The 19500-nt window shown below is 46.7% G+C and overlaps 1 protein-coding gene across 4 annotated transcripts; it reads left to right on the top strand.

Moving 5' to 3' along the window:
- Positions 1 to 663: 663 nt before the first annotated feature.
- Positions 664 to 14245, top strand: TTPAL (alpha tocopherol transfer protein like). 4 transcript variants are annotated; one of them, XM_027078258.1, is made up of 5 exons: positions 664 to 771; positions 6025 to 6484; positions 9553 to 9746; positions 10910 to 11020; positions 13130 to 14245. In XM_027078258.1, the coding sequence occupies exons 2-5, from the start codon at positions 6040 to 6042 to the stop codon at positions 13406 to 13408; spliced, it is 1029 nt and encodes a 342-aa protein (XP_026934059.1). In that variant the 5' UTR covers positions 664 to 771; positions 6025 to 6039; the 3' UTR covers positions 13409 to 14245. The 4 variants fall into 4 exon arrangements, with proteins under 4 accessions (XP_026934059.1, XP_026934060.1, XP_026934061.1 ...); XM_027078259.1 differs by lacking the exon at positions 664 to 771 and adding an exon at positions 781 to 982; XM_027078257.1 differs by lacking the exon at positions 664 to 771 and having other exon boundaries at positions 5515 to 6484.
- Positions 14246 to 19500: the final 5255 nt, after the last annotated feature.

Genomic DNA, 19500 nt, shown 5'->3' with positions numbered 1-19500 from the left:
GGGGGGGGGGGGTTGTGCTGGGGGTTTTAATGGACTGGAGGCAGGCGCTAGTAAAGCCTTTTTCAAACTACCACTTTCTGAAAAGGACTTCATGAACCCCAAAGCAGGAAACAATTATTGAATCAATATTCCAGAGCAAGAATCATGTTACAGATGAGGAAACTAAGGCCCAAGGAGGAATGGGTACTTGCTCAAAGTCACTTGGCTAAAGACAGACAGATGTCCCCTGAATTGGAATCTTACCCTTTGGAGCAGCCAGCCCTGGTGGCAGCTCTGGTGGGGAGAATTGTGGAATGCTAATCCCAAGGTCTAGGTTTGAAACTCTATACTTCATTGATTGCGTTTCCCTTTCATAAAATAGTAGGATTCCATTTGAGGATTTAATGAGATGATGGATGTAAAACACCAGGTACATAGTTAATATGTTCTCGGAAAACAGCAGTTTCTTCCCTTCCTTCTCTGGGCCTCAGCTTCCTCATCTATACCAGCTCAACCTGGTCGTGCTCCCTGTGCCTCCCAGCCACGCTCTTCCCAGGCTCAGGTCCCACCGCGCCATCCCGGCCGCCAGGTGGGGACCGAAGGCCGGCACTTCGAGGAGATGTCGCACATGCGCACTCGCGGGCGGTGCCCCGCCTTCCAACGCTCTGCGTACGTCACTTCCGGCGCGAGCGGCCGGGCCGGCCGGGTGGGGAGTGCGGGTCGGTTCTGTGCGCGCTGCCGGACGAGGCTCCCGCCGCCGATTGACCCGCGCTCCGCCCCGTAGCCGGGCCGGTGAGTGCCCGCGAGCCGGTGTGCCCCGGGGGCCAGGGAGAGGGACCCTTGAGAGGGAGGGACGACCGGAAGTGGGGCATCCGAGAGAGACCCCAGGAAATGGGGACACCTGGGGAAGGGGTGACAGCCGGAAGTGGGGGCCTCGGAAGGTGTCGACGGGACGTGGGGTCTCTGGGGCTTCAGGAACGGTGATTCCTGACCTCTTCTTGGGGTAGGACGGGAAGGAAGGTGATGCTTAAAAAAATGATAGGCTCCAGGTGGGGAAGATTCCCCGGCTTGACCCTAACAAATGGTGTTTGCACACATCTGTGTGCCCACCCATCAATTCATTTACCAGACTGTGACTGGGTCCTGCTCTGTGGTTGATACTGCCAAGGCCCTGGAGATTAAACAGGAAGCTCTAGGTGCAGCGTAGAGCCCAGTGTGGGGCTAGATACATCCTTGCTCTGCCTCACTAGGTGTGTACCCTTGGGCCCTTATCCTCACATCATCCGCTAGTATTTACAGAGTACCATCATGGGCCAGGCACTGGGGATAGCAGTGAACGCGGCAGGCAAGTTGTCTGCCCCCATGGAATTTACATTCTAGTGGGCAGTTTCCCCCTTTGTAAACTAGGAACAGAATTAGTGCCCTCACCAAATATTGTGAAGATTAAACAAGAGATGGATGTAAAGTGCTTATCACAGTACTTGATACATGGTAAAATGCTCAAGTACATATTATCTCTTTTCATCATTCCACTATGAGTTAAATTTCATAAGGCAAAGAATTATATTGTTCATTGTTGTGTGCCCAGCACCTGTAAGCACAGTGCCTGCCACAGGTGATCAGTAATTCTTTGATAAATGAATGGATGGGTGAAACTGGCTTGGAGGAGTTTCCGGTAAACACACAAGACACTGACCTGCATTTTCTGAAAGAGATGTAGGAACCCAGTGCTGTGGAAAACGGGAGAGAGTCACCCTGGGGGAGTCAAGGAAGGCTTCGTAGAGGAGGTGACATTGAAGCTGGGCCTGGAAGGTGATGAGTTGTCTGGTTGAGAACAAATGAGGCAAGGAAATTCCAGGCAGAGGTATCAGAAATGCATGAGGTGTTCCAAGAATGGTGGGTCATTAGTTTGCTTTGGCTGACATTTCATGTGCATTGAGAGGGGGAAAGGTGGGAGACAGGCTGGAGAGGGACGTTGAGGCTAGGCCTGTAGTCCGTGGATGCTACAGTCTGTCTTCTGGCTAATTACTCGATTGGGATTACAGGCATCTGTTGGTGACTGCCAGGAAAACAGAGCCCAGGGTGGGTCCTGTGAACCATGATTGTTGATCTATTCCTCACTCAGCGTACCTCCCGCCAAGCAGATGAAACTCATCCAACAAATATTTATGGAGCACAGACTGTGTCTGACACTCTCTTAAGTGCTGGGTGGGTTTAAGGTGATGAACAAGACAGATGTGGATGTTGTGCTCAAATTGCCTACAGTCACAACAGAGAAGCGCTATGCGGAAGAGCTCCTGCAGGGGTGAGGGGAGCTCCTAACCTGGCCCGGAGTCAGAGAAGGCTTCCCGCTTTAAGCACCATCATCCCTCACCTGGATTATTACAGTAGCTTCTAAATGGTCTCTTTGCCTCTGTTCTCATTCTCTTACAGTCCATTCTCAAGATAGCCCAGTGATCTTTTTGAAATCTGAATCCGATCATGTCAGTCTACTCAAAACCCTCCTTGACTCCCACTGAAGTCAGAGTAACTATGCTCTTACTGGCCTACAAAGCCCAGGACCAACTGGGTCCCCAGTTCCTCTCTCAATTCATCTGCCAGTATTGTCCACCTTGCGCATTTGGCTCTTGCCATACTGGCCTCCTCCCTGTTCCTTGAAAAAGCCAGGCATGGTCCTGCCTCAGGCTTTGCACTTTTTCTTCCCCCAGAATGGCTTGCTCCCTCATCTTCATCTTCTCACACATGTCACTTGGGTGAGGACTTCCCTGATCACGGTACTTAAAATTGCAAGTCCTATCCCCAGGTACTTGCAACCCCCTTGCCTCTTTTATTTCTCTCCGTAGCACTTATTATCTTCTAGTAATTGCCCCCAGGGCCTGGACGAGGGCCTGGTACCTACCAAGTGCTCAATATTTGTTGAATAAATGAAGTAGCATCTAATGGGCACCGAAGGGTGAATTGGTATTGGGCAGAAGCACTGGAGGATGAGCATGCTAGGCAGAGGAAACAGGATGTGCAGAGGATAAGAAAACCACCTTTGGGAGGAAGTGAAAGAAGCTGGGTGAGGCTGGAGGTTAGAACACAAGGAAAAGAGTGTGCAGACCTAAGATTTAGAGGGGGTGACCTGGTCACTGTGGCTGCCGTGGCCTGTGCAGAGACCCCAAGATGGTTTCTGCCTTCCTTGTTGAGTTCCGAGTGGGGGACCAGTGACAGCCCATGGACAAGAGCTTGGGCTTTGGAACTGGGCAGCCCTGCTGCAACCTTATTCCTGAAATATCTAAGGCAGCTGTGTTATTTTGTTTTGTTTGTTTTGTTTTTTCCTTTAATAGGTGTGTTAGTTCAGACCTTCCAAGAAGCAGACACTAGGATGAGATTAGACATGCAAGAAATTTAATGGCAGCAACACATAAAAGGGAGGGGAACTGGAGAAATCAGGGAGAGCTTCTGATAGCGATTTGAGGCCAGTCCCTGTGCCGGAGGTTTGGGCAGGAAGTCTTGGACTGCACTGTGGTTCCAGAAAAGATTCGGCCAGGCAGATAGGGAGTCCTTGAGGCCTGTTCAAGGAGTCCTACGTTTCACTCAGTCATTGGCCAGGGACAGTCTGTGGAAAGTGTGCATCCACCGGATGGTGGATCCGGAGGGACAGCAGCTGGGGACACCCATCAGTTATGTTCCACCCCGACAGGAGATCTGATCAGTTTCACAGCCGCCATGCTAAGTCACATGTGGATATGGTAAAAAATTTAACAGTACAGTAAAGAGTCTCTTTCTCTCTCCTTAAATGTCCAGTGTCTAGTTCTGTTCCCTAGAGGGAACCATGGTTAACAGTTTTCTTGTACTTCCTTCCAGAAATTTCAGGTGCATTCACAAGTATATATGCATATATTTTTAAAATGTAAATACAAGTCTTTTTTTTTTTAATTGGGGTATAGTTGCTTTACAATGTTGTGTTAGTTTCTGCTGTACAGTGAAGTGAATCAGCTATATGTATACATATATCCCCTGTTTTTTGGATTTCCTTCCCATTTAGGTCACCACAGAGCATTGAGTAGAGTTCCCCGTGCTATACAGCAGGTTCTCATTAGTTATCTGTTTTATGCACATTAGTGTATATATGTCAATCCCAATATTCCAATTCATCCCACCCCCCCACCTTGGTTTCCATATGTTTGTTCCCTATGTCTGTGTCGCTATTTCTGCCTTGCAAACAGGTTCATCTGTGCCATTTTTCTAGATTCCACATATATGCATTAATAAACAATATTTGTTTTTCTCTTTCTGACTTACTTCTCTCTGTATGACAGTCTCTAGGTCCATCCACGGCTCTACAAATGACCCAATTTCGTTCCTTTTCATGGCTGAGTAATATTCCATTGTATATATTTACCACATCTCCTTTATCCATTCATTTGTCGATGGGCATTTAGGTTGCTTCCATGACCTGGCTATTGCAAGTAATGCTGCAATGAACTTTGGGGTGCAGGTGTCTTTTTGAATTATGGTTTTCTCAGGGTATGTACCCAACAGTGGGATTGCTGGGTCATATGGTAATTCTATTTTTAGGTTTTTTAAGGAACCTCCATACTGTTCTCCATAGTGGCTGTATCAATTTACATTCCTACCAACAGTGCAAGAGGATTCCCTTTTCACCACACCCTCTCCAGCATTTATTGTTTTTTGTAGATTTTTTGATGATGGCCATTCTGACTGGTATGAGGTGATACTTCATTGTAGTTTTGATTTGCATTTCTCTAATAATTAGTGATGTTGACCATCTTATGTGCCTCTTCGCCATCTGTATGTCATCTTTGGAGAAATGTCTATTTAGGTCTTCTGCCCATTTTTTGATTGGGTTGTTTGTTCTTTTGATATTGAGCTGCATGAGCTGTTTGTATATTTTGGAGATTAATCCCTTGTCCATTGCTTCATTTGCAAATACTTTCTCCCATTCTGAGGGTTGTCTTTTCGTCTTGTTTATGGCTTCCTTTAAATGCAGGTCTTTTTTTCACACTTTTCTGCAACTGCTTTCTTTTTCCTTAACGTGTCAATTCATAAAGATCTGCCTAATTCCTTTTCACAACTGAATAGTATTCCGCTCATATGGTAATATTATTTAACCAGTCTCCAGCTGGGTGATGTAGGTAGTATTTCCAGTCTTTTGCCATTATAATCAATACTTGTAACAACCATCCTGGTGTGCATATTTTGCACACACATACAAGTACATGTCCTAGAAATGGAATGCTGGGCCAAAGGTATGTGTTTTTTTTTAACTGAAGTATAGTTGATTTACAATGTTTCAGGTTTACAGCAAAGTGATTCAGTTATACATATATATCTATTCTTTTTCAGATTCTTTTCCATTAACAGGGTATTATAAGATACTGAATATAGTTCCTTGTGTAGGTCCTTGTTGTTTATCTATATTATAAACAGTAGTGTGTATCTGTTAATCCCAAATTCCTAATTTATCCCTCCCCCTCTTCCCCCTTTGGTAACCGTAAGTTTGTTTTCTGTCTGTGAGTCTATTTCTGTTTTGTAAATAAGTTCATCTGTATCACTGTTTTAGATTCCACATACAAGTGATATCATATGATACTTGTAAGGGTATGTGGTTTGAAATCTTCATAGATATTGACAAACTACCCTATGTCAATTTATTCTCCCACCAACAGCAAGCATACCAGAGGACCTGTTTTGCATTTTTGCTAATCTGAATTTCAAAGGTGTTTTAGTTTGCATTTCTTTAATTACAAGTCAGGTTGAGCACCTGTTCATACCTCTGTGAGCAAGGCCAGTGTGTTTGATAAGGGGTGTGTGCATCCTGCTCTAGCTGCCTGGGTGCCTCTGCGGAGATTCTTCCTTCATGCCGTCTGGGGCTGGGCTTGGGCACGTGGTTCAGATACTCCTCCAGTCAAGAACCACTGCTCTGAGGTTCTTGGCTTGACAAAAATCGTCTCTGCCCCCCTCCCTCGTGTTGCTCTCTGATTTGGAATGAGCAGTGCTGGGCTTTCTCCACATCACGCAGGGCTTCTGTTTTTGCAGGGATCCTGGGAGCTAATGTCAGAAGAAAGTGACTCTCTGAGAACCAGCCCTTCCGCGGCCTCACTTTCGGAAAGTGAGCTGCCGCCGCCCCCCGCACGCACCGGCTATGTGTGCTCGCTGACCGAGGACCTGGTGGCCAAAGCCAGGGAGGAACTGCAGGAGAAGCCAGAATGGAGGCTCCGCGATGTCCAGGCCCTCCGGGACATGGTGCGCAAGGAGTGCCCGAACCTGAGCACCTCCCTCGAGGACGCCTTCCTGCTGCGCTTCCTCCGAGCCCGCAAGTTTGACTACGACCGGGCCCTCCAGCTCCTGATCAACTACCACAGCTGCCGGAGAAGCTGGCCCGAAGTCTTCAACAACCTGCGGCCCTCGGCCTTGAAAGAGGTCCTGGCTTCCGGATTCCTCACTGTACTGCCCCACACCGACCCCAGGGGCTGCCACATCCTCTGCCTCCGTCCAGGTACCACCCTCACCGTCTCTGGGGGTGGGGCGTGGGTACAGCTTGGGATGCGTCTGCTCAGCGCCCTCTCTCTCTTTCTTATTCCCTTTTGTCCCCTCCTTGCCTTAGTCAGGGCTCTTATATATATATATATATATATATATATATGTACACACACACGTATATATATTTATTTGGTTGTGGGTCTTAGTTGCAGCGCGGGCTCCTTAGTTGTGGCATGCAAACTCTTATTTGCGTCATGCATGTGGGATCTAGTTCCCTGACCAGGGATCGAACCCAGGCCCCCTGCATTGGGAGCATGGAGTCTTATCCACTGAGCCACCAGGGAAGTCCCAGTCAAGTCTCTTTTGATCGAAAGAGAACAAAACCCTGCTCTACCGGCTTAAGACAAAAGGGAGGATTTAGTCTAAGGAGATGGAAGCACAGCACCAGAGATCTGAAGGAACACGGCTCTTGCCGGGCCCAGGAGCCAAGACCCAGAATCCAATTCATTCCCCCATCAGGAACTAAGCCCGCCATTCTCCCTGTCTCTGCTTCTGACTGTCTGTCAGTCTGTGTGTCTCTCTGGACCACATCTCTGCTGCCCTTTGCACATCTTCCTCACACTTCTGTCCGTGGACTGGCTTCTGCTCCCTCAGTACACCCCTCAGCTCCCAGGTTTACCTGGCCACCCAACTAAGTTCTTTCAATGCAAATTCCAGATGTCTAGGGTTGGGAATCTGGTGGGCTGAGAAAGCGACCCTGGTCATCGTGTACAAGCGGGGCTGCCAGGACACCCCCCCTCAGCTCCCACCCTTTCACTCCTTAGTGAGCACGTGAGATACAGATATCAGTGAAAGGGTCTGGGCTGGGCAGATGCCTGGAAAGGTATCTGCCTACCACGTGCCTCCTCTGTCCTCTCCGCCCTCCCTCTGCTTTGTTAAGCCCTTGAAAGTATTCACTTTAGATTCACTTTCAGATCTCAGCACTGCATGATGGTAATCGGGACACCTGGCATTTCTTTGGCACAGTAGTTTTCAACGGAGGCACCTCCCCCTGCCCAGAAGCATTTAGAAATGCGTGGGAACATTTTTTTGGTTGACACAACGACCGAGGTGTCCTAGAACTCAAGCCTTCTGATTCTTCGTCCTCTTCTCCTCCCTGACACCAAATGCATTATAAACTCTGGAGAGTTCTCCACTCTGCCCCCAACCTCAACATTTTCCATCAGAGCAGAACTGAAAAGAAAATGTGAAAGTAAGATTGCTGTGTTCTTCTTCCCAAGCACGCTGGGAACATGAGAACCTGCTGACTGCCCTTTCTGCTCATGCATACAAATGCCTCTGGAAACTGATGCGAGTGGAAGCGGCAGGGCACCTTCCTCTGCCTGCAGGCCCCACGTTGCCACTTCCTTTAGTCCTTTACCAAACCCTTTTGGTAGACTAAACCACATTCTCTTGAGCCATTACTGTGTACCAGGCACAGTGTTAACTGCTTTGCCTGCCGTTTTCGGTGCTTTCCAAAATGATGGGCGTTCATTTTAAAATAAGCAATGCGGTGGAGACGTCAGGGCACCAAGAAACCTAGGAACCAGTCAGCGAGAGTTTCTGTTCCTCCTCTGTGCTCACCTCATACGAATAAACGGAAACAGTCAGATATTACCACACTGGTTTCACCCCTTTGCTTGTGTGGTTTGAACTCTTTGCTCGTGTGATGGATTTTTTTCCCCATATGTCTGCAGCAGGTCTGGATCCCTCCCCACCGACTCCACATTTTAGCAGGAGGCAGATACAGATTTTGTTCTTAACTAGGTATTGGCTTTGCCTTTTTATAAGCTCTTTTGAGACATATGTGATTGAAAAGGATGATAGCCAGTTACGTAGAAGCAGGTTCAATTGGCAGCAACATCAAACAACAAGCTGGCATAATTTTTGGACAAAGGTTTTTTCATAGGAATTTTGCACATATCACAAATCCCATTGGTGGCAATCCTGTGGAGTTTTTTTCTTCTTTTAATATTTATTTATTTATTTATTTGGTTGCACTGGGTCTTAGTTGTGGCGTGTGAACTCTTAGTTGCGGCATGCATGTGGGATCTAGTTCCCTGACAAAGGATCGAGCCTGGGCCCCCTGCATTGGGAGCGCAGAGTCTTAACCACTGCGCCACCAGGGAAGTCCCCCTGTGGAGTTTCACCTTTGTAAGAAAGAGACACTGAGATGTTAGTGGGATTTTCTTGAGAATAGTGGTTAACACTCAAAAGTTGTCCTTTTCATCTTTTCCCCAAAGAGAGAAAGACTCCTCGATCATGTGGGGAACATTAAAGGAGCATCCAGCCTGGAAAGGGGGATTTGCTCAGACAACAGCATTGGAAGGCCATCTCCACCTCTGCTGTCCTCAGTCTGGGCTTCATTCTCAGACCAGCTCTTGCCTCATGGGGTCCCTGAGTCTCAGGCTCCCAGCCTCACCACTACAAGAAAGAAGAGAGATCTTCTGTTTCCAAAGGGCCAAGGTCCCAGAATTGAGTCCCCATGGTTCTGCTTGACCTGGCTTGGATCACATGCTTGTGGCCAGGAGGTTATAATACCCGTATTGGCCAAGCCCAGCTTTGGACCCAGGAGTGAAGTCCGTTTACCCAAACTGTATGGCTAGCATGGGAAGGGGTAGTTCCCTAAGGAAAATCAGGGTGGTCTCATGAAAATAAGGGGACTTGTGATGGCAGAAGGTGCAGATGTCCATGAAGCCAGTATTGTTATCCTATTCTATGTATGGGATAATATGTAGGCCCATGGTGAGAAGGTAACTTGCCCAAGGTCACACAACTAGTAAGATTCAAACCCCCGCATGTGTCTGACTTCAGAACTCACTGTTTCATCCTCACCACTCAATTGCATTTCCATTTCAGAATGTGCTGCTATGTTTGGAGTTAAGAAACATCAGCTACCACTTAGAGATCTAAATAGTCATGCCAGTAGAATTCTATCTTTTCCATTTTTAAACAATAGTTTTAGGAAGGAGATAAATCGTAGCCTGTCTGATTAGTTGTTTGTGTTCATTTCTGTAACATACTGTCCATCTCTTATGACCTTAGACAGATGGATCCCGAGCAACTATCCAATTACCGAAAATATCCGAGCCATATACCTGACGTTAGAAAAACTCATTCAGTCTGAAGAAACCCAGGTGAATGGAATTGTAATTCTTGCAGACTACAAAGGAGTGAGCTTATCAAAGGCATCTCATTTTGGCCCTTTTATAGCCAAAAAGGTGATTGGCATCCTTCAGGTATGGCCCCTGTGTGTCGTGTGCCTGTCCTGTCCTGTGGCTGTTTGGTTTCCCCAGGGCCCTGTCCACTTACCTCTAATTCCACCTGATACACAAACCCCACCTCCTCTCCACAGTCAGAACAATAGAAAAGCATTATGGGAAGAAACGTAAAAGTCCAATTCACCACTCATTCTCATCAGGGTCTCCAGTAGTTTCTAGGCAAGATCAGCTTTAGGGTAAGAGTCCAAAAAACAGAGAAATGCTCTCTGCTTTTTTTTTTTTTTTGGTACAGAAGGCAGAGAAATTCTCAACAAACGAAACTGAGAAGGTTTCTGCTGAAGTGATGGAACCTCTCCTCCTTTCTGTGGGACCTGGGCATTGGGAGCCATGTTGGGCTGTTTTGGTCAGATGCTTTCACACCTCATGTTCTGTGTTTCAGAACTCAAGTCTCTGGGAACCATAAAGTTCCTTACACACCAGTAGTGTGTGAAATGGTTTGCACATGCAAAGCACTTTTTTTTAAAAATTGAAGTATAGTTGATTTACAATATTATGTTAGTTTAAGGTGTACAGCACAATGATTCAGTATTTTTATAGATTATACTCCATTAAAAGTTATTACAAAATAATGGCTATAATTCCCTGTGCTGTGCAGTATATCCTCGTAGCTGCAAAGCACACTTACAGTCTTTATAACCCATTCAGTCCTTCAGGGAATCCTCTGAAATAGACAAGGCAAGAATTATCTTTCCTTGTTGAAAGGAAACCGAGACCTTCAGGATGTAGCCTGGCCTGCGCCTCCCAGCTCTCGCAGGTTGGAGCTTTGTTCTGACCCAGCCCGTGGGGTGCTGCCTCCCATGAGCTCTGGAGGTTCAGTGACACCACGATTCTCCTCAGTGGTGTGTTTGAGCCACTACTGCACACCAGACTGATTATTTAAGCCTTTAAATGTCACCTCTGGTCATTATCAGAAATGTGAATCCTGGCTTTGAGACAATACTTTGGCTTTCCTTAGCGTCCACTCTTCTTTGCAGATTCAGGTGTAAGGATAATTCATTTGGATCAGTGGTTTTCTAGTCCTGTATGATGATCTGGGGGACAAAAAAAAGTTCCCAGGCTGTGGTAATGGACAGTTTCCAGATGCTCCACAGGTTCTAACACCCCCTTCCCTTCCCCCACAGGATGGTTTCCCCATTCGGATAAAAGCAGTCCATGTAGTGAACGAACCTCGAATATTTAAAGGCATTTTTGCCATCATAAAACCGTTTCTGAAGGAGAAAATAGCAAACAGAGTAAGTGATGATCCTATCGACTTAAGATACTTCAATTTTTTTTTAATGCTGCCTTTTTTGTGACATCTATAAATTTATTGTGATGACAGTAAACTTAGCGTATTATTCTTGCCCTGGGACTACTGATTTGGAAAGTGCATTACAGATAAAATAAATGAACACTCCTTTCTGTGAGGGGGAGATGAAATTAATGAGAATATAATATTTGCCAGTGGAGAGAGCAGAACTAGGATTGTTATAGTAGGAACGTCCCTGCTCTGTGATCATTTAGACTTTTTAATATCCTGGCCTGGGCATTGTGAACCAACATTGTGTTTTATGTGTAAGAGGACATGGCAAAGGGTAGTCACTGGGCAGGTAGTTAAAAAGAGTCATGTCAATTTCTTTTTTTTTTTTTTAATACATTTATTTATTTTTGGCTGTGTTGGGTTTTCGTTGCTGTGCGCGGGCTCCTCATTGTGGTGGCTTCTCATGTTGCGGAGCACGGGCTTCAGTAGTTGTGGCACATGGGCTTAGTTGCTCCACAGCATGTGGGATCTTCCCGGACCAGGGCTCGAACCCGTGTCCCCTGCATTGGCAGGCGGATTCTTAACTACTGCACCACCAGGGAAGCCCGGCAATTTCTTACTACAACTCCTTGGGCTTTAAAAATGCTATTTAAGCCTTTCCACTTACCTAAATTGTGGTCTTGCTCGTAGTTTGTGGAGTAATTCAAGGTTTATGAGATCTGTGAGTTTTTAGTTTAATTCTTATTTAAGAAAGGATAGATGTCACTTTCAAAGACAGTCTTCCTCTCTGACCCTGAAGAGCCACTTCTCTTTCAACTTTTCCCAGGATCACGATTGAAATGTGGTGGGTGGTATTTTTCTCCTTCTTTCCTAGGCCTGGGAACATGGTTCTGGTCACTCAAATATTCTTGAATTTTGTTCTCTTTTTCAAAGAGGAAACATATAGAGAATCTCAAGTGTGTAAGCGAGGGAACTTAAAATCCAGATCCAGATTCCCAGGCCCTTTCCCTGAAGATTTTAACTCATCAGTTCGGGGATGGAGCCCAGGATCTATGCTTTTAAAATCTCCTTAGGTGATTCTGATACATGGTTAGGTTTGAGAACCTCTGATTTAGTGGCCTCCCTACCTGGGTTTGAACCCATGTTGGTTCCTGGAGCTCCCATTTGGAACCTGCTTTTACCAAAGCAGCTTTGGAAGAGGTCTTTTACATCTGTGAAATGACCTTACTGGTGGCCCACAATCTTGTTCACTTGGTCCTTCGTATGTTCGTTCATTCACTCAAAAATATGTTTTGATCAACTACTCTGTGCAAGTATGTTCTCGATGAACAAAACAGACCAAAATCTCTGCCCCCAAAATCCCTCTCATTCTAGAAAGAGACACAGACGATGGATTACATATGCTATCTAGGATAAGGATGTGCTAAGTGCTATGGAGAAAAATAAAGCAGAGAACGGGGACGGTGGGTGCTGGGAGTGGGGAAGGGGTTGTAGTATTCAACAGGGTAGTTAGAAGTGGTGTCACTGAGAAGCTGGCGTTTGAGCAAAGACTTGAAAGCAATGAGGGAGTGAACCTTACAGTGATCTGGGGGACCCTGAGATGGGAGTGGCTTGGGGGAGCAGCAGGGGCAGGTGGTAGGAGTGGGAGGCAGAGGGGTAACAGGGGCCAGGTTGTGTGGGCCATCGTAGGGAGTCCGGCTTTTAGTCTGAGTAACGTGGAAACGGGAAGCTTGTACATATTAGAGGAGTGACTTGATCCGACGCATGTTGAAAAGTGTTTAGATCGTGGTGGGACAAGGGTGTGAACACAGAGACGAGTGAGGAAGCTGTTGTAGGAATCCAGGTAAGAAGGGATGGTGGCCTGGTACCATTAGGGTGGCAGGGAAGGGCTAGAATTCCGGATGCATTTCCTTATACCCCTTACCAGCCAGCAGGATATGGGGTGTAAGGGAAAGAGGATTAAGGATCCTCAAGCTTTTCGAGGAACTGGGTAGAGTTGGCATCAACTGTTCCTTTATTCATTCAACAGATATTCGTTTGAGCACCTCCTGAGTTACTGGTTAACCTAAGGACGTGTGTGCTTTCCTTTCATCCTCTGTAGTTTTTCCTTCATGGGTCTGACCTGAACTCTCTCCATTCAAACCTTCCAAGAAACATTCTCCCCAAGGAGTACGGGGGCATGGCCGGAGAGCTGGACATCACCGCCTGGAACGCGGCGCTGCTGGCCTCGGAGGAGGACTTTGTGAGGGAGTTCTGCCAACCTGGCCCTCCCTGCGACAGCATCCTGGGCCAGGCCTTGCCGCCCGAGGGGCTGAGCCCAGAGGCGCCGTGTGATGACTCCATGCGGGCTGTGAAATCACAGCTGTACTCCTGCTACTAGCCAGTCCCCTGTGAATGTCACCATCTTTAAAACCTTTTCTTCTTTCTTTGGAGAGGTCCAAGGAGAATTTGAGGAGCCATGGATTGTCTTGCTCCTTGTAACAGAACTGCAGCGTGGAGGGAAAGCCTGTAGGGCTCTGAGGTACGCCGCGGGGTGAGGCTTTGGTTACTTGAATGACTCCTATGGAACACATGGAGAAAGCTCCCCCAGCGATTCCAAACGTTTGGAATCCCAGTGTGCAGCCCTTCATCTGAAGCCGTATCTGGTTTTGACACAGCTCAAAGCAAGAAAAATCAGGACCAAAGTTCACTCTGATCCCACGTTCTAAGAGAAAACAACCTGATTGGCCAGTCAGCACACACCTATGAAACAGTTTGACCAAGGCTGCAAAGTGGCCACACGTGAGACAATGGGAGTTTGTGTTCTTCACATGAAGCCTAACTGCAGACCTCTGTGCTCATCAAGAAACTTGAAGTGTTAGTCCATCACTGGGTCTGGAAAGCACCTTCACTGAATCATGCGAGCACCCAGACCGAAGCAGCGCCTCCTGATCAACTTCAGGAGCCACGGACCTCACGTACCTCTGGGATTCATGGGTTGAATCTTGCAATAGAAAAAGTTTTCCCAAACCCATAAAGCCTTAGGTCTGGTTCTCAGTGGAATCATACATGATCCTAGATGTATGTGATTTGACTCAACCTAAAGGACTGGATGCCAGGCCTGTGTAGCTAAAAGAATTCTGGGGGCTTCCCTGGTGGTGCAGTGGTTAAGAATCCGCCTGCCAATGCAGGGGACACGGGTTCAAGCCCTGGTCCAGGAAGATCCCACATGCCGCGGAGCAGCTAAGCCCGTGTGCCACAGCTACTGAAGCTGCGCTCAAGACCCCGCGAGCCACAACTACTGAGCCCGCGTGCCACAACTACTGAAGCGCACACGCCTAGAGCCCGTGCTCTGCAACAAGAGAAGCCACCGCATTGAGAAGCCCGTGCACTGCAACGAGGAGTAGCCCCTGCTAGCCACAATTAGAGAAAGTCCACGTGCAGCAACGAAGACCCAACGCAGTCAAAAATAAATAAATTTATTTTAAAAAATAAAATAAAAGAATTCTGGCCTAAGAATTAAGAGACCTGGGCCTCAGCTTTCTCATCTGTAAAATGAGGCTGAATGAAGTGATCCTGAGGGCCCTTTTGGCTACTACCGAGGTTCTGGGATTTGGTTTAGTGATTGATCGAACGTTAGACGTCAGTTTTCTGCCTAGAAAGAGGACTCTCTAGATACCAGTGGTTGGATCTTGTTTTTCTTAGTACGCCTGGGCCTTTCCAAGAGGGAGGTGTCATTTTTTGGCCCTGCCTTTAAAGAAACAGTGGACTGAGCAATCCCCATTTTCTTTTCATGGTGAGGGTTAAACTTGAAAAGGATGGCCTTTGTGAGGGCAGGTGAGATGCCCAGAATCTTGGATGAATTCCTTCCATTCCTGAGACTCGGGGGTATATTTTAAACCTGGCAACGGTGAATGGTTAACTTCCTTGGGATTCTTAGATTTTGGCTTCTGGAAATGAACGCAAGGGCAAGTTATTCTGGGACCTCCACCCTCACCCCCTGCCACCCCAGCCCACTTGAGTTTCTCTCTCGTGTTTAGCCAGACTGAATGTTAGTTCTGCATTTCAGCACTTTAGACCCTTTCTGTCAAGAATTTAGCCTTAGCCCACGCATCAAATTAAGTGGTTCATCTGACAGCTTTTGACCTATTTCCCTTCATATTCATTCCATGCAAATGGTGGTGTTAAAAAGTGACAAGTGGGACTTCCCCTTCCCTGGCGGTCCAGTGGTTAAGACTCCACGCTTCCAGTGCAGGGGGCACTGGTTAGATCCCTGGTCGGGGACCTAAGATCCCATATGCTGCGTGGTGTGACCAAAAAAAAAAAAAAGTGACAAGTACCACACGTTGTGTGTGTACCTTCTCCGTGCATCTGTTAGAGCAGCAGGCAAGGTGGATGGCTCAGTTAGGATTAGAACAGTCCTCTGAAACTCAAAGGCCAGTCAGGTGTTAATAAGCTGTTCATCTCTCTAGCACTTTTAAAAATGTCTGGAGAAGTTGCTGGTGGAAATAACTTACCTCATTAGTGCCAGTTCTAGGGAGAATTCTTTTCACCATAGATGCTAACCCTGGATGTTCTAGGGACCTGGCTGAGAGGGAAATGTCAAAATGCATACCCCTGGCTGCCTGTAGTCCCATCTGACAATGACAGTGTGACCAGCATTGCTGGAAAGGTCTAAATAGGACAAGTGGGATGGCTATAGTAGAGGATTCAGAACTCAACTGCCTGGATGGGAGAGTTGGTTAGAGGCTTTCTTAGGTCCCAAAGAGGATAGAGTGATTAAAAAACAAAACAAAAAGGTTAGACATGAATCGTTCAAGTTTCCAGGGTTTAAACTGTGCATTGCATTGCTGGCCAATTGCCTTTGTCTACATGTCTTAACTTAGGGATGACCAAGCTCACATAGAGAAATTTCTCAAAGACCAGGAAGGATGTTGCCCTTTTCCCAGGCCTTCCCAGTTGGATCAGGGAGCTGTTTCATTCAGCTTCTGAAAGGAGTCAGAGCCAAGGGTTATCTACCTTCTGGAGCTGCTGTGTTTTATGTTGGCTCCAGAGAGATCAAATGGTTTGGGCACCTCAGGAGGTTTGAACCAAGCTGTGAAACCAGGACCTCCCTGGGTGGAGAACACGGTGGTCTCCACGTGGCTTCACCAGGCGTCTGTGTGAAGTTGCCCCAGGCAGGGCAGGGGAATGACCACAGGCGCATGCTGGGAGCTTCACTCAGCAGTGAGGGCACAGCGATGGAGCAAGTAGTTGAACACCTGGAGAACTGTGAGTGTTCTCCTTCACGGAAAAGTTCTGATCCATTTCACAAACACCTGAAAATGAACTTTTCCCGCAATTCCAGGTAGCATAGCATAGGTAAGGGAAAGGAATAGTAAACCAGGAGACCCGAGTTCCAGCTTTACTTTGCCACGTGGCCTCAGATCAGCCACCAAACATCCCTGGATCGTCACACGATAAGGGTGTCTACACTCGGAGCTCTGAACCCTCTGTTCCTGGCATGAGAGGCTTTGTTCTTTTCTTCCCTGCATCTGGGTGATTCTTTAGGAAATTTAGGACTGAATGAACTGACCCTAAAGCTTCCAAATGAATCTGTAAGCTTGAGAAATTTGGGGGGGGGGGTGCATGTTCTTCCTCTCTTCTACATAGAATTCTGGAAAATTGTGCCTCTTCCTGGAATCCTGTTCTACCTTCACAGCCAGAGACTGGAAGAAATCTACAGAAATAGCCCTAAGTGCAACCCTGGCTTCCCCTCTTGAGTTTATTTGCTCTTGGCAAAGGTGGCTTCAGTTCCCTAGTACTTCATCCCGCTTTCACAAGGAGCCGCCGGTCCTTAGAGGTTTACAGACACTTCAGTTCGCAAGATACTACATTTTTGCCAGAAATAGAGCCAGGGTAATAAGAGAGATTTTCCTGGAATTCCTATGAGATATTGAGCCTTTCAGAATTCTTCCTGAGTGGGCAGCTGCTTTAAGTGCCATCTGATCCTCAGATCAGTCACGGGATTGCTTTTTCGTTTGGGTAGCACCGCATTTTAAGGTGTTCCTTTGACACCTCTTCTTTCATTTAGGAAGTAAAAGGTTCGCTAAGGTAATGATGTAAGTATGGCTGTCCCATGGCATGAGAGGTGTGGAGATAGCAAACGGAAACATATCGACTGTTCAGGAAAGATGTCAGTTCTGGTCATCCTTTTCAGTATTGGGATCTGTGAATTTTGTTAATCTCAAGTAAATTCCCTTCTGCTCTCCTGACTCAGAAATGGTTTGCTTGAAATACAAGTATTAAACAACATCAGATACAAGTATTAAACAACAATAAATATTCTTCCTTTATAGAGCTTGCTCCATGGGAAGGCCCAGGGTGATTTGTGGATGGAGATGCTAGTGACCTTTTTTCCTCTTTGCCAATTAGCTGCTTTTCCTTTCATTTTACAGGGCGCCATGTTTAGTTGGGCAGTTAAGTAGCTGCCATTGGGATTCTTGTGGATATGCCTCGGCCTCTTGGTATATCAGCTGGGAACCCGTTACAAGTGAAATACTTGAAAATTCTCTGGGGCCAAGAGCCTCTGACACCACTCTGAAGGGGTGAGAGGTGGACTAATTTTGTGACCAGACTGGGGCACCATTTTGGCCACTGGTCGCATTCCTCGCTTCAAACTGAAATTCAGTTTGGCTTCAAGTATAGGGACACATGGTGGTGGATACATCTACTTCAGTGTTTGTTTTGATCAAAAGTTTATTTTTCTAGTGCATTTTCTAAGTCAAAATGGTGAAAACATGTAATTTTAGTATGCATGACTGGGTCTTAAATAAAAATCTCTGTAAGGTTGAGTGTGTGTGGAGTTCTTTTGTGACAGTGGCAGTTTGGGTAAAGGTTCTGAGGGTTTATTCTTCACGGTACACAGTGGCCTGGGCAGAGCCTCTTTCCTGGGGAGGCCGGCAGGGGCGCTGTGGCAGCACGTGCATTCTCTAGACCCTGGGCTGGCTGCCTCTGAAGATCGTGTGCAGTGAGAAGACACCAATGTCAAGAAAAGAGGTGGAGCTAGATGCCCACAGTGATAGATACGCAAGCTTTTCGTTTCACAAGGCCCAGGTATGCTTCCCAGACTGGCCTTGAACCCTGACAGCTAACGATTCCTGAGTGTGGGCTGGGTATCCATCGTGTTAAGCGCTTCACATACAAAATCTCATTGAATCTTCAAGCACCCTTAATGAAATAGTATTATTGCCCCTGTGGGGAAAGTGAGGCACAGAAAAGTTAAGCTAGCTTGCCCAAGGACACACAGCTAGTTAAGTAGCATTGGGATTCAAGGTCAGGCAGTGTGACTGCAGCTCACGATTTCCTCCTGATGGCTGGAGCCAGGCTGAGCAGTTAGTTAGCCCACAGACAGACCACAGAAAGAAAGAAGGTATTTTATCGTGAGAAAGTGTCAAGTTTAAAAACTGGCTTGTTTTCTGGCTTCTTAGAAAATATAAAGCAGAAGTTCTTAACCTCTGAGACCCAAGTTGTAACTGAACATTTTATTCTGGAAGCACCTGTAGGTAAACCCAATTCCTTGAGGGGTGACTAGGGTGTGGCTTCATCATCTCTGGTCCCATGCTGCTCAGCTGTTTCTCTAAGCTAATGGCTTCTTCTCTGCCCCCTATTCGTCTCCCCAGAGGAGACAGAAGCTAGGTCCCCGTCTGTGTTGGGTCTGGTGTGTTGGTGATGGGTCAGTTGAGAAATACTCAGGATATCCATACACTTACTGTTGGCTTTTGATGATGCCAACAGTAAGTACTTACACTGCAACATACCAGCTCTTCAGGGCAGCCTTCTCTAAGGAACTTAGTCTGTTTCTCACATCTGGAAAGATGAAGCTAATGGCTCCAATCCTTTCTACCTCACAACAGTGTTAAAAGGATCAGCTTAGGTACTTTACAAGCCACAGGAGTGATTTTCCATGTTATGAGTCAGCACTTCTGCTTTCTCTTGTAAAACACCTCTTAGTTTCCCCAGCACCCACTCCTCACAGTACTGGTTCAGCACTTCTATATAATCAGTGGCCCCAAATGTTTCATGTTATTGCATTTAAAGCTGGTGAGTAATAAAATCCTTTAGGGTACTACTTTTCTGGAAAAAAATTTTTTTTAACCAAATGTTCACTCTCTTATCTGATAAGGTGCCAGTACCTTGGGATACAGTGACCCAGTGAGGTAGCAGTTATTGCCTTTAGGGAGCTACTAGCTTTCCTTCATTAGTGATGCGTTTAGAGAGCCAGCTGGCTCCCCTACATGTCTCTAGGCAGTCTCTAGTTTATCTTGTCTCCTACATCCTTATGGGCCAAGGGAAATTGGGGTCTAATTGGAAAAAATCAAGCCCTGGGTTTGTTTCTCTGCTTTGCCTCTTACTAAGTACCTGTGGGCAAGACACTAACTTCTCTACACCTTGGTTTGATCTATAAAAGGGGGAGAACCATCAGCACCTTACAGGGCTGTAGATAATGTCTGT

Source organism: Aethalodelphis obliquidens, unplaced genomic scaffold (genome assembly GCF_003676395.1).
Source record: "Aethalodelphis obliquidens isolate GAN/ISIS:26980383/991018 unplaced genomic scaffold, ASM367639v1 scaffold42, whole genome shotgun sequence".
Lineage (NCBI taxonomy): Eukaryota > Metazoa > Chordata > Mammalia > Artiodactyla > Delphinidae > Aethalodelphis > Aethalodelphis obliquidens.
The sequence above is the reverse complement of the archived record's forward strand: the minus strand, read 5'-3'. Positions and strand labels throughout refer to the sequence as shown.